The 13,760-nt window shown below is 48.6% G+C and overlaps 1 protein-coding gene across 1 annotated transcript; it reads left to right on the top strand.

The window, feature by feature from the left end:
• Window positions 1–257: 257 nt before the first annotated feature.
• On the top strand, window positions 258–12,903 carry LOC311599703 (uromodulin-like; the record flags this gene model as incomplete). The annotated part of the gene is made up of 7 exons (XM_084785704.1): window positions 258–828; window positions 2,292–2,497; window positions 4,284–4,441; window positions 6,992–7,228; window positions 10,282–10,441; window positions 10,681–10,795; window positions 12,851–12,903. Exons 1-7 carry the CDS (start codon window positions 264–266, stop codon window positions 12,901–12,903), a joined length of 1,494 nt encoding a protein of 497 aa, XP_084641830.1. The 5' UTR covers window positions 258–263.
• Window positions 12,904–13,760: the final 857 nt, after the last annotated feature.

Here is a 13,760-nt window from a genome sequence, read left to right as displayed (position 1 = left end):
CCACCCTGAGGACAACTGTTCTTAGCACAGCCACATCTGAGACTCAGGAAGGGGACACTACCGCTCCACCAACAACCCCAGCAACACCCCCCGCAACGAGTGAGCCAGCAGATGCACACCACAACATGGTCACACAGACATCCTCCCAGTCAGCACAGACGAACTCTGATGTTAGCACAACTCGAGTCACAGCTGTGTCCCCACCAAAGTCTACCACCACTGGAATGAGATCATCAGTGTCCCCAAGCCCAGGGGAGGCAGATATGACCACGATGACACCTTTAATAGCATCAAGCACACCAGAGGATGCCGCTCCATCCCCTGGAACTGGGATACCCACTGTGCCTGAGAAGTCAACTCTACCTCCACCCTCATCGACACTGGACAAAGTCAGTGACACCAACAAATCTTTACCCTCAACAACCACAAGCATTACAAACACCACTTTACCAACCACGACCACCCTGAGGACAACTGTTCTTAGCACAGCCGCATCTGAGACTCAGGAAAGGGACACTACCGCTATACTCACAACCCCAGAAACACCCCCTGCAATGAGCGAGCCAGCAGATGCACACCACAACATGGTTACACAGACATCTTCTCAGCCAGCACAGGGCACTGGTACAACCTGGTTACCTCACCGTCCCACAGCCCTAGGCTCTAGCTCCTCTGAGACAACCAACTCCTCCACTATGCTTGGGACCAGTAAGGCACCCCCTAGCTCTAGCCAGAGTAGCAGTCTGGGAGGTGGCACCTGTGCTCTGGATGAGTCCCCAGACAGCACCGGAGGTTGCATGTGTAACGAGAGCTACTATTCCCACGTTGGTAAGTCTGAGCCATCCCTTCCTGGGTGTCTACTTCTTCTTAAATTTCTCCTTTTTGGTTTTTCTTTTCTTTTTAATATTTTAGTTAATTTTAATTTATGTGCATTGGTGTGTGGGTGTCAAATTTTGGAGTTACAGACAGTTGTGAGCTGCCATGTGGGTGCTGGGAATTGAACCTGGGTCCTTTGGAAGAGCAGGCAGTACTCTTAACCACTGAGCCATCTCTCCAGCCCCTCCTTTTTGGTTTTTCTTTTTCTTTTTTTTTCCCTTTTTGATTTTTCAAGACAGGGTTTCTCTGTGTTAGCCCTGGCTGTCCTAGACTCACTTTGTAGACTAGGCTGGCCTGGAACTCACAGGGATCTGCCGGCCTCTGCCTCCTGGAGTGCTGGGATTAAAGGCGTGTCTGGCTGCCAGACAAGTTTCACCTTGGTAAAGGATAACTCCTTCACAGAGGCCCAGGCCAGGCTCTCTTGGTTCCCTGGGGTCTTAAAACTGAAACTGGAGCACAGCAGGGCTAAGAAGCCACCTCCTTTTTTTAACTCTTACCTCTCCGGCTCTACTTCTGTACTTGTTCTTTTCTTCTATCCACTGGCCCAACTCTCAGTCGACCTGGCACAAGATGGGAACTTCATCCCCAAGCTTTGTTGCTGAGTCCCGTAGTCCAGACCCAGCTTGGTCACTGCAGGTCACCTTATGCTCCTCATCCCCCTGCCTCTGTCTCCTCAATTCTGGGCTTACAGGCATCTGCTTTTGTGCCCTATCTATGTGGCACTGGAGATCAAATTACAGCAGGCAAGCTCTCTGCCAACTAAGCTACAATCCCAGGCCCCACACTAGGCCCAGGTACTAATTCTTGGAGGGCCAAGTAATCAGGATCCCATAACTCAAGAGAGAGTAACAATCCGGTTTACACATATTTAGTCATTACTGGTGTTTTGCGACAGGGTTTCTCTGTGTAGCCCTGGCTGTCCTGGAACTCTCTCTGTAGAACAGGCTGGCTTCAAACTCACAGAAATCTGCCCGCCCCTGTCTCTTGAGTGCTGGGAGTGAAGGCATGCACTACCACGCCCAGATATGTTTACAATTTTAACAATTATTTGTGTGTGCATGGTGTGTGCACGCATGCATGTGTGCACGTGTGTGTGTGTGTGTGTGTGTGTGTGTGTGTGTGTGTATTAGGGGGCACACATGCCATGGTGTATGTACATGTGGCAGTCAGAGGACAACTTTGTGAGGTCAGTTCTTTCCTTCCACCTTATGTGGGCTCTGAGAACTGAACTCAGGTCTCCAATGGCAAGCAAGCCTTTACCTACTGAGCCATTTTGCTGGCAATGTTTAAGGGAGCCTTTGTGGGTTAGACCAATATCCTTTGCCTTCTTCACCCACCCGAGAAATAGTAATCCTCCTGGCACCATGCCAGGATCCTCAGGAGACCCCTGCAACCTGCCTCTTGTTCCCCTGCAGAACTATCCGGAGAGATAACGACCCTGCGCTGCAGGCCACAGGACATTGAGGTGGCTCTCAGGAGCTGTTTGCTGAAGACTCATCACTGGGTGCTGAAGGAAGAAACCTTCTTGACGTGTTTCAGTATCAACAGGATAGAACAGGGTCACCGGGTCCAGGTCTTTCAGTTGGAAAAGAAGGAGGGGACTTGTGGACTCCACATCACCGTGAGCTGAAGGGGAGATTTAGGAAGAAGGGGAAAGCTGTGGGGCGGGGCTGGGAAAGGTGTGGGGGCGGGGCTGGGAAAGCTATAGGGTGGGCTGGGAATGCTGTGGGGCTGGGCCAGGAAAGGTGTGGGGGCGGGGCTGAGAATGCTGTGGGCGAGGCTGGGAAAGCCGTGGGGGCGGGCCTGGGAACGCTGGGGGCGGGGCTGGGAAAGCTGTGGGACAGTGGCAGCGCTAGGAGAGGAAAAGATGGGTAATTCAAATCTAGCCATCAAACCAGCCCTTTTGAAGAAAAAGAGCAAGTTGTCTGCAGACAGGGAATGCCTTTGCATATGCTGTGTTTTCTGGACTGGGATATTGGCTCCCGTACTGTCAGCCATGAAACACTTTAAAACCGTGACCACAAGCATTTATTTATTGATTTCTGGCCAAATGCCATATCTATCAAAGCTCTAATGTTGAGGGGTTCTCATTATAGATGGGTAATCGATGGGTCAGAGAAGTTCAAGGTATTTTCCTTCCATTTGCAGTTTGAATTTGAGGCACCTCCTGAGTCCAGGGATTACATGCTTGCACCAGCAAACGGAGGCTAGTTTTATTTTATTTTATTTTATTTTATTTGTTTTGTTTTTTGTTTGTTTTGTTTTTGTTTTTCAAGACAGAGTTTCTCTGTGTAGCCTTGGCTGTCTTGGACTCGCTTTGTAGACCAGGTTGGCCTCGAACTTGAGCTCACAGCGATCCACCTGCCTCTGCCTCCCGAGTGCTGGGATTAAAGGCGTGCGCCACCACCGCCCGGAGGCTAGTTTTATAAACAAAACATAGCTCACATAATTAATAGAATGCACCCCCAACCACAGCAGTGCCTTGAAAGCCCCAGATCTCTCGGTCGGAGCTCAGCCTTCTCTTGTTCTTCTCTTCTCTTCTCTTTTCTTCTTCTTCTTCTTCTTCTTCTTCTTCTTCTTCTTCTTCTTCTTCTTCTTCTTTCTCTCTCTCTCTCTCTCTCTCTCTCTCTCTCTCTCTCTCTCTCTCTCTCTCTCTCCAGTGCTAGGGAGACTCAATCTGTGCTAAACAAAGACTCTACTACTAGTATACACCCCAGTCCTAGGAGCTGGAATTCTTTTCTAAAACCTATTTGGTTTGAGACACAGTCTTCCTATGTAGCCTTGGCTTGTGTGGAACTCACCATGTAGACCAGGCTCCCCTGGAACTCATAGCAATCTACCTGCCTCCATCTCTCAGTGCTTTTCCCCCCCAGAGACAGGGTTTCTCTGTGTAGCCTTGGTTGTCTTGGACTTGATTTGTAGACCAGGCTAGCCTCGAACTCATAGCGATCCTCCTGCCTCTGCCTCCAGAGTGCTGGCATTAAAGGTGTGTGCCGCCATGCCCAGCCCTGCTTTGTACATCTCTTAACCAATTTGAGCCTTGTTTTACTCATTTATAAAATGGGGCTGATAACGGAGCACTGTGTTCAAGTCACAGTACCAGGCTCAAAGAGTTCAGAACTGATTTATTTATTTTTTTTATTTTGTAAATTTAATTTGGTTTTTAGAGACAGGGTTTCTCTGTATAGCCTTGGCTGTCCTGGACTCGCTTTGTAGACCAGGCTGGCCTCGAACTCACAGAGATCCCCCTGCCTCTGCCACCCTGAGACTACAGACGTGTACCATCAAGTCCAGCTCAGCTACTGATTTTATTTAAAATAAACATCTTGTAGTCAGAGAGGATGAGAGAAGGTGTTTACCCCCAAGGACTTATGGGTAACGGCTGCCCACCTACCTGTCTTTTGTAGAGCAACATCAGCCATGCCCTGCACTCTTTGGATATGCGCTTTGAACAGGCGCTCCCTGGCTCCAGCACCACCAGCTTGAAAGAGCTCCACTTTAGCTGTGCAGACCCTCTGGTGGTGAATGTCAGCGAGCCTGCCTCTGGCCAGGAGGTCTCCACTCCGTGAGTTCTGCCCACTCAGCTGTCTCTACACCACCCGAGTTCCCATCGCTACCTCCAATCCAGGCCAGAGATGCAATATCCGTGAGAAATTGGTCCTCATGCTCACCCACTATATGTAAACACCGCTTACATGGAAGGGGGCTGCTTCTCAGAAGAGATGCATTATGGGTTGCCTATGTAAATTACCATGGGCTTAGATAGCTGCCAAGGTCTGGGCGCTTATGGTGGGCCACTTCATCTTTTTAGGCAGGCAATAAGGAAAGGTAAAGGTTTATTCCTCACCTGGCCATCTTTTCTTTCTTTCCTTTTTAAAGATTTATTTATTATGTATACAGTGCACATTAAACCTCATTATAGATGGTTGTGAGCCACCATGTGGTTTCTGGGAGTTGAACTCAGGGCCTCTGGAAGAGCAGTCAGTGCTCTTAACCGCAGAGCCATCTCTCCAGCCCCTCTTTCTTTATTTATTTAATTTATTTATTTATTTGGTTTTTCGAAACAGGGTTTCTAGAACTCACAGTGATCTGCCTGCTTCTGCCTTCCAAGAGCTGAGATTAAAGGCGTGCACTACCACGCCAGGCCCTTTTTCTTTTTTTTTTTTTGTATTTAGTGTGTGTGTGTGTGTGTGTGTGTGTGTGTGTGTGTGTGTGTGTTACACGATTCTGTTCTCTATTTCCTCAAGTCATATGGTAAGGCACGACAGCAACAGCCTTTATTCGCTGAACTGTCTTGCTAACCCATCTTTTTTTTTTTTTTTAATGTATACAATGTTCTGGCTGCATGTACACCTGCAGGCCAGAGAGGGCATCAGATCTCGTTCTAGATGGTTATGAGCCACCATGTGGTTGCTGGGAATTGAACTCAGGACCTTTGGAAGAGCAGGTGGCACTCTTAACCACTGAGCCATCTCTTCAGCCCTGCTAGCCCATCTTTTTCTTTTCTCTTTCTTAGTATGTTTGTGTGGTGTGTGCTAGTCCATGCACATATGTGTTCACATGTATGTGGATGTTTATGTAGGTAAGAGGAAAACCAGGGTTTCTCTGTGTAGCCTTGGCTAGCCTGGAACTCACTATGTAGACCAGGCTGGCCTTGAGTTGGTAGAGATTCACCTGCCTCTGCCTCCTGAGTGTGCTGGGATTAAAAGAGGACATGCTACAGATTATGCATTTATTTTTAAATTCGATTTCGGATTACTTTTATTTTATGTGTCTGAATCTTTCTGCCTACCATTCATGTATGTGCATCAAGTGTGTGACTGGTGCCCACAGAGGACAGAAGAGGGCAACAGATCCCTCTGGAACTGGAATTGCAGATCATTATGAGCTGCTATGTAGGTGCTGGAAATACAGCTTGGGTCCTCTGAGAGGCTCCTAACCTCAGAACAGTCTCCCTAACGCCGATTTGTTTATTTAATTTCAAATATTTGTAGATTTATATTGAGAGTAAGAGTGTATATGGAAATAGATTCTCGGAGCGATAAATTTTTTTTTTCCGAGACAGAGTTTCTCTGTGTATCCTTAGCTATCCTGGACTCGCTTTGTAGACCAGGCTGGCCTGGAACTCACAGCGATCCACCTGCCTCTGCCTCCCGAGTGCTCGGATTAAAAGCGTATGCCACCACGCCCGCCTCGGCGTTAGATTCTAACCTGCTTCCCAAGCCACCAGATTTGGCTTAGTCTGAACCCAAAGAAGGCTTTGTCTTCCCTCCCTGTGCAAGTTGCTCAGCACACAGCTTGTACGGGCAAACCCAGTGTGCTCTGTAATAGGCCGTGAGAGGCGATCTCATGTGGGCGGTCCCTTGCTTTGGAACAAATGTACCCTTTCCTCTGCTGGAGCCTACCCCAGGGTGCAGAGAACAAGAGAGCTTCTCCTGATTGCTGTGGGTACCGTTAAGTGTTCTCCAAAACACAAGCTCTTCTCTTTGCCAGGAATTCAAACAGAAGACTTTATTCTGAGAAACAGCGTAGGTGACCGTCCCCTCCACCCCTAGCCCCAACCCCTAGCCCCACCCCTACCCCCACCCCAGCTACCTCACTGTAAAGTCCCATTCCATCATGGATAGCGAAGCTGCACCGTAGAATCCCGTCCCTTGGGGCTGGAGGATGGCTCAGTGGTTAAGAGCACCGCCTGCTCTTCCAGAGGTCCTGAGTTCAATTCCCAGCAACCACATGGGGCCTCAAAACCCATCAACAATGTGATCTGATGCCCTCTTCTGCAGATAAAACACTCATATACAATAAATAAATCTTTAAAAAAAAAAAAAAAAAGAATCCCGTCCCTTATTCTTTGAGGCATGATCTCCCATTGGCCTCAAACTCGCCAAGAAGGGGGCGAGCCTGGTGTGGGCCAGCAAGCCCTGTGGGTCTGCCTGCCTGCCTGTCCCCACCTCTGCAGCAGTAAGATCAACTCATCCTGTAGACCAGGCTAGCAGTAAAGTACTTGGCCTACTTCCTTCCCGGTCTTTATTTTCACTGGCTGCAGAAAGCGAGCCCTTCTTCCCTCTGAGAGCTCATGGCTGGGGGCTCACTCTTGTTCACTGTCCGGATACAGCACCATCCACGTTCCAAGTGCTGGGGAGACTGCGGTCACCATCGACATCTTCACGGACTCTCAGCTCACCACGCCCCTCAAGAACAGTACAGCTCCTATCGGCATGCCCCTCTACGTGGTCCTCAAGTCCGCCAACAGTAACTCCAGCCAATTTGCCCTGGTGGCTAATGAGGTCTTTGCCAGTACCAACCTCTCCAACACAGAGGCTCGGGCCGCCCATCATTTTGTGAAGGACAGGTAAGGCTCGATCAGGCCCCAGCTCTTGGAGTGTGATTTATGTGGGCGCTTTTGTTCCTATGAGCGAGGACCCTGCCCTTCTTTCTGACAGCCCTGGCGAACGATCATGGGAGACGGGTGGGGTTGGGGGGAGGGCAGTAAGGGTGAATGTTTGTTGAGCGAATGCGTTCAGCCTCATTTTGCAGATGAGTGAACCGAGGCTTGGGGGGGTGAAAACCTCCTCACGAGGCCATTTATCTCTTCTGTTCTTTCCTCCAAACAGTTATCGAGGGCCTACAGTGATTGAAAAAGAAATAAAAATAACACACTGGGCGTGGTGGCGCACACCTTTAATCCCAGCACTCGGGAGGCAGAGGCAGGTGGATCTCTGCGAGTTTGAGGCCAGCCTGGTGTACAAAATGAATCTAGGACAGCCAGGGCTTCTGTTACACAGAGAAGCCCTGTCTTGAAAAAATAAAAAATGAAAACAAAAACAAACAAACAAAATAATACTTACAGCCACGAGTGGAGGCACACGCCTGTAATCCCAGCACTCAGGGAGGCAGAGGCAGGCAGATCTCTGTGAGTTCGAGGCTAGCCTGTCTACAAAGTAAGTTCAGAACAGTCAAGGCCACACAGAGAAACCATCTGGAAAAACCAAACCAAACAAAAAGCCCAAAACCAAAACACTAACATTTCAGAGTGTCATAAACTATATTATATATTGAAGTACATTATATGTAATAGCTAACAATGGCTAATAATGACACAGCATATCTATCTATCTGGTTATGAAGACAGGGTTTCTTGTAGCCCTGGCTGCCCTGGAACTGTGTAGATTAGGCTGGCTTCAAACTCACAAAGATCTGCCTGACTCTGCCTCTTGAGTGCTGGCTTGCACCACTACCACCTGGCTCTGTCAGTTAATTTAAATCTTACACACTATGATGTAGCTATACTTTTTCTGTCTTGTTTTTCAAGACAGGGTCGCTCTGTGTAGCCTTGGCTATCCTGGACTCGCTTTGTAGACCAGGCTGGCTTCGAACTCACAGCGATCCGCCTGCTTCTGCCTCCCAAGTGCTGGGATTTAGATGTAGCTATCTTTTGATTCCCATCTTACACAAGGAGAAACTAAGGCTCAGTCCAAGAGCTTGGTAGTGGCCAACTTTGCCAAGCACACTAGGGTAAGAGTTGGGTCTCTAAGCAAAGCATGGTGGTCTATGCCCCCAACCAAACAGTTGGGAGGCCGAGGCAGGGGGATTATCTAAGGTACCAGACTAGTCAAGTAAGATAGTAAGGCCCTTCTGTTTGTTTTTGGAGACAGGGTTTTTCTGTGTAACACTCCTGGCTGTCCTGGACTCCTTTTTTGTAGACCAGACTGGCCTCCAACTCACAGAGATCTGCCTGCTTCTCTCTCCCAAGTGCTGTGGTTACAGATGTGGGCCACAGTGCTCAGCACAAGAGCCTATTTTTTTTTTTAATTACTAAAAACAAAAAACAAAAAACAAAAAAACAACAACCAAAACTGGGCATGGTGGTGCATGCCTATAACCTAAGTTCTCAGAAGAAGGTAGGAGGGGTTGAGGGCTAAAGGCTAGCTTCAACTACATAGTGAATCCCAGGCCTACCTTGGTTACATGAGATTGAGACTCAGAATTAAAGAGAGAATGAACCTCCTTACATTTATATCACATTTTATTACTATTGACAATAGTCTTCATAGAAACATAGTGGAAGCCGGGGCGGTGGTGGCACATGCTTTTAATCCCAGCGCTTGGGAGGCAGAGGCTGGCGGATCATAGTGAGTTCGAGGCCATCTGGTTGACAAAGCAAGTCCAGGCCAGCCAAGGCTACACAGAGAAACCCTGTCTAGAAAAACAAAAAACAAAAAAAGAAAGAGAGGGGGCTGGAGAGTTGGCTCAGTGGTTAAGAGCACCGTCTGCTCTTCCAGAGGACCCAGGTTCAACTCCTAGCACCCACATGGCAGCTCACAGCTGTCTGTAGCTCCAAGATCTGGCACCCTCACACCAATGCACATAAATTAAAAAAAAAAAAAAGAAAGAAAGAAAGAAAGAAAAAGAAAAAGAGAAAGAAAAGGAAACATAGTAGATTGCTCATCAGTTTGCAGCTCACAAAACAACCCCATGAAGGAATATCTTCTCCACTGCACAGACAAGCGAACACAGGGCTGAGAGCCTGACGAAGGATTGCTTATGCTCAGTATGGTCCTGAAACACACTGCTGAATTCGTCCTAGCATGCAATCAGCTTTTCCTTTATTCGCAAGGTTCTGAGGTTCCTACCTCGGGCCAGCAGCCTGCTAGGACAGCATTCTGGCTCAGCCTTGAAGACCTACCTAACGTGTCCCCAAACCTCAGTCGCCTTCTGCTTTAAAGAGAAAGGGGCAGCCAGGTGTGGTGGCACACGCCTTTAATCCCAGCACTTGGGGAGGCAGAGGCAGGCGGATCTCTGTGAGTTCGAGGCCAGCCTGGTCTACAAAGGGAGTCCAGGACAGCCAAGGCTACACAGAGAAACCCTGTCTTGAAAAACAAGGGAAAAAAAGGAAGGAAGGAAGGAAGGAAGGAAGGAAGGAAGGAAGGAAGGAAGGGGCAGGGGGTTGGAGATGGCTTGCCAATTAAAAGCTCTTGCAGTTCTTGCACAGGACCTGGCTTGGGCTCTCAGCTCCCACATGGTTGCCCACGTTCATCTATAACTCCAGTTCCAGGTGACGAGACACCATCTTCCTACATCTGTGGGCATTGTCACACACACACACACACACACACACACACACACACACACAGACACTAAAGGCAAACATTAACGGACATAAAAATAAAATAAAATAAAATAAAATAACCTTTAAAATGGAGAGCTGACAAAAGTATGGTCCTCCCTAGCCTATTGACGTGGGGAATATAATTGAATAACCCATGTAAAGTTACTTCTTGGCAGGAGATCCAACACCCACTATTACATGGGACAAGTTAAACTGGCAGAACTCAAGCTTGTGTGTCCACATCTCGGGCCCCAAGCCTAGGTCCCAAAGATGGATGCGACACCTTCTCCCTGCAGCTGCCCAATCCGGGGCCGGATGCTTCAGGAATTGAGCAACGGGGCCTCCATATATGTGATACTGGCCTTCACTCTGTCACGATTCTTGAATAGTGACATGCTCTACTTACATGCCCAGGTGACCCTCTGTGACAAGCAAGCAGGACACCCCTGCCAGCCGGTGAGTGGGGTTCCTGAAGGCCAGCCAGCACTGCGTCTGGGGCTGAACTAAGGGCAGTCGGGTGACTGCATGCTGGCCTGGTCTCCAGTGACCGGGCTTGTGGGAGGAGTTAAAGGTGGGCATTTGAAGTCCTTACTCTCGTAGGTGGACATGGGTGAACTTATTTGGGCTGTGAGGTAGTGGGGCACGAGTCTCTGAGGTCCTGGGGTAAGTCCCTAAAGCTGTCTTGTCACCCACAGACTTGTAGCAGAAAGAACCCCCTGCGGAGAAATTCACCCTGGGACACTCGAGCTGGGACCCATGTAGAGCCTGGAGGTGGCAAGTGGATCGTGTTCGGGCCTCTTCGAATAAGTGGTACATGTGTAGACCAGGAAAGGGCGTCCAATCCCCCTGGAACTGGAGTCACAGAGAGTTGTGAGGCAACTTTGTGGGTGCTGGGAATGTGGGTCCTCTGAAAGAGCTTTCGGTGCGCTTCACCACTGGAGCCATCTCTCCAGTCCCTCTAGGCTTTCTGTCTCCTTTCTTGTCACATCAACTCAACTCCTCTCAGGTTGTCGTTTATGATCATTACTCTTGGTCTAGAACATTCATCCATCTTTCTAGCCCATTAACATCCTTTTGCCCTCATTGGGAAATCACCTGCCTCTTATAAATCCAGTAGCATCTTCTCACACTTTTGAGTCCCAGCTTAAAAAAAAAAAAAAAAAGCCAGCCTCCTTTGTCCAGTCCTGGTGGGATGGGATGACGGCTATGTCTTTCTTGTGCTGGGGGCACTTTGAACTCAAGTCTCTGTTTTCTGTGTGTTTGCAGAGTCCAGAGCGTCTGGCAGCAGGAGCCCAGCAGGTTGGTATAAAGGAATTGCTGTAACGAAGAAAGTTCTGAGGATGTTCCACCGAGTTCTCTGGGGCCTGTACTGGCTCTTGGCTGGTGCTGCTCTTGGATGATGCTGTGTCTTCTCAGAGCCGTGTGACCAGGGGTGTCAGTTAACCTCTCTGAGTCTCAGCTGGAGCAGTACATGGCAGAGTTAATGTGGGGCTGTTGCCTTATCCTGTCTCAAAAACCTGAGACTACTCAGAAATGATTCAGAGGAAGGGTTGAAGGTTTAAAATGCGCCAGGCACAGTGCAGCAGGCCTGAGCCCAGCAGTTTAGAGCCAACCTGGGCAAGCTAGTGAGACCCGGCTCAACATAAAAGCCAAGTGTGAGCTGGGCGTAGTGACCCACACCTTTAATCTCAGCACTCAGCACACAGGAGGCAGAGGCAGATGGATTGCTGAGAGTTGGAGGCCAGCCTGGTCTACAAAGGGAGTTCAGAGTAGCCCAGGCTACACAAAGAAACCCGGTCTCAGAATAAACAAACCAGCAAACAAGCCAGGTGTGGCAGTTTACCTCTAATCCCAGCATTTAGGAGATGCAGGCAGGAGAATTAGGTGCTCAAAGCTATCTTTGGCTAGAGAGAAATTTTGAGGCCGGCCTGAACAATGTATCTTAAAGAAGAAGGAGGAGGAGGAGGAGGAGGAGAAACAAAAAGAAAGAAAGAAAAGAACAATGGTATAGGGCTGGTGAGATGGCTCAGAGGTCAAGAGCACTGGCTGTTCTTCCAAAGTTCCCGAGTTCAATTCCCAGCAACCACATGCTGGCTCACAACCATTTGTAATGAGATCTGGTGCCGTCTTGTGGCAGGCATGTGCACATATGGGCAGAATACTGTATAAATAATAAATAAATCTTTTTTTGTTTGTTTTTTGTTTTAGTTTTTTTTTCTTTTTTTGAGACAGGGTTTCTCTGTGTAGCCTTGGCTGTCCTGGACTCACTCTGTACACCAGGCTGGCCTCAAACTCATAGCGATCCACCTGCCTCTGCCTCCCTGTGTGCTGGGATTACAGGCGCATGCCACTGTGCCCAGCTCTCAAATCCCATTTTTAAAATATTTATTTTATTTTATTTTTTGGTTTTTTGAGACAGGGTTTCTCTGTGTAGCCCTGGCTGTCGTAGACTCCCTTTGTAGACCAGGCTGGCCTAGAAGTCACAGAGATCTGCGTGCCTCTGCCTCCCTGAGTGCTGGGATTACAGGCATGCGCCACCATGCCCAGCTCTCAAATTCCATTTTTAAAATATTTATTTTCAGCACCAGTTAAAAAATAAAGTTGTTGTTAGTGTTGCTAAAAAATATTTATTTTATCTTAAATTGTGTGTGGTATACGATGTGCACATGAGTGCTGGCACCTATGGAGGCTGGAGGTGTTGGATCATCCAGGAACCGAAGTTACAGACTATTGACATGTCCAGTGTGGGTGCTGGGAACCAAGCAGAGGTCCTCTGCAAGAGCAGCATATGCTCTTACCTGCTGAGCCATCACTCCAGCCTCTTTCCTACTGTTTGTCATCATTTTTTTTTCTTCTCTCCCCCAGGAGCCTGGACGGCCATCTTTCTCCTCATGGTGATCTGCTGGACGCTGGAATAAAACCTAGCCCGGCCTCTCGACTCCAACCGTAGAGCTTAGTGTCTAGTTTCCTTGTGGAGACGAGGGTCCAGAAAATAGTGTAGCCTCCGTTAGGAATCAGAGAAACTGGGCATGGACCAGGGTGTAGCCCAACAGCAGGAGGAACGCGGCTGTTCTACAGCCAACCGTGCTTAGCCGGGCGTGGTGGCGCATGCCTTTAATCCCAGCACTTGGGAGGCAGAGGCAGAGGGATCGATGTGAGTTTGAGGCCAAGCCTGGTCTACAAAGTGAGTGCAGGACAGAAAAAACAAACAAACAAACAAACAACAACAACAACAACAAACAGTGGACTGTGCTCGCTCATTGTCTCTGGACCTCTTGTGGGAAGGTGTTGGAGGTTAGTCTGATGTATTTCAATGTTAATGACTGCTTGCTGTCTCTACTACACCTGTACCTGCCATTATTTGACCAATAAAAAGCCATCACACCTGGGCAGGGCAAATGGGATAGGCGTGGCTAAAGTTCCAGAGCTTGGAGAGACAGAGAGAATCTTGGAAGAAGAGAGACAGGAGGGCAGAGAAAAGAAGAGCTTGTGCCAACATGAGTTAGGTGGAGAGGCAGGCGGCCGGGGTGGGTGGAGGATTTGGCCCAGAGGAAGAACATTAGCAAGTATTTGGGATTATGGATGGGAGGTAGCTTGATAGAAACTATTAGAAGCAGATGGCACGGTTACTGGGGCACGAAGGGGAGGTAGTTTCGGGCATTCATATCTGCCCTGCCCCCCGGTTAACCAAGGCTATTGTAGAATGGAACAAGTGTCTATGTCTTGATTGATTGCCAGCGGGTTAAAAAAATACTGCTGTAATAATAATGATAGG

The sequence above is a fragment of the Acomys minous genome (assembly GCF_964271855.1).
Source record: "Acomys minous genome assembly, chromosome: 6".
Taxonomy (NCBI): domain Eukaryota; kingdom Metazoa; phylum Chordata; class Mammalia; order Rodentia; family Muridae; genus Acomys; species Acomys minous.
Note: the sequence above shows the minus strand (reverse complement) of the source record. Positions and strands in the feature narration are given on the sequence as shown.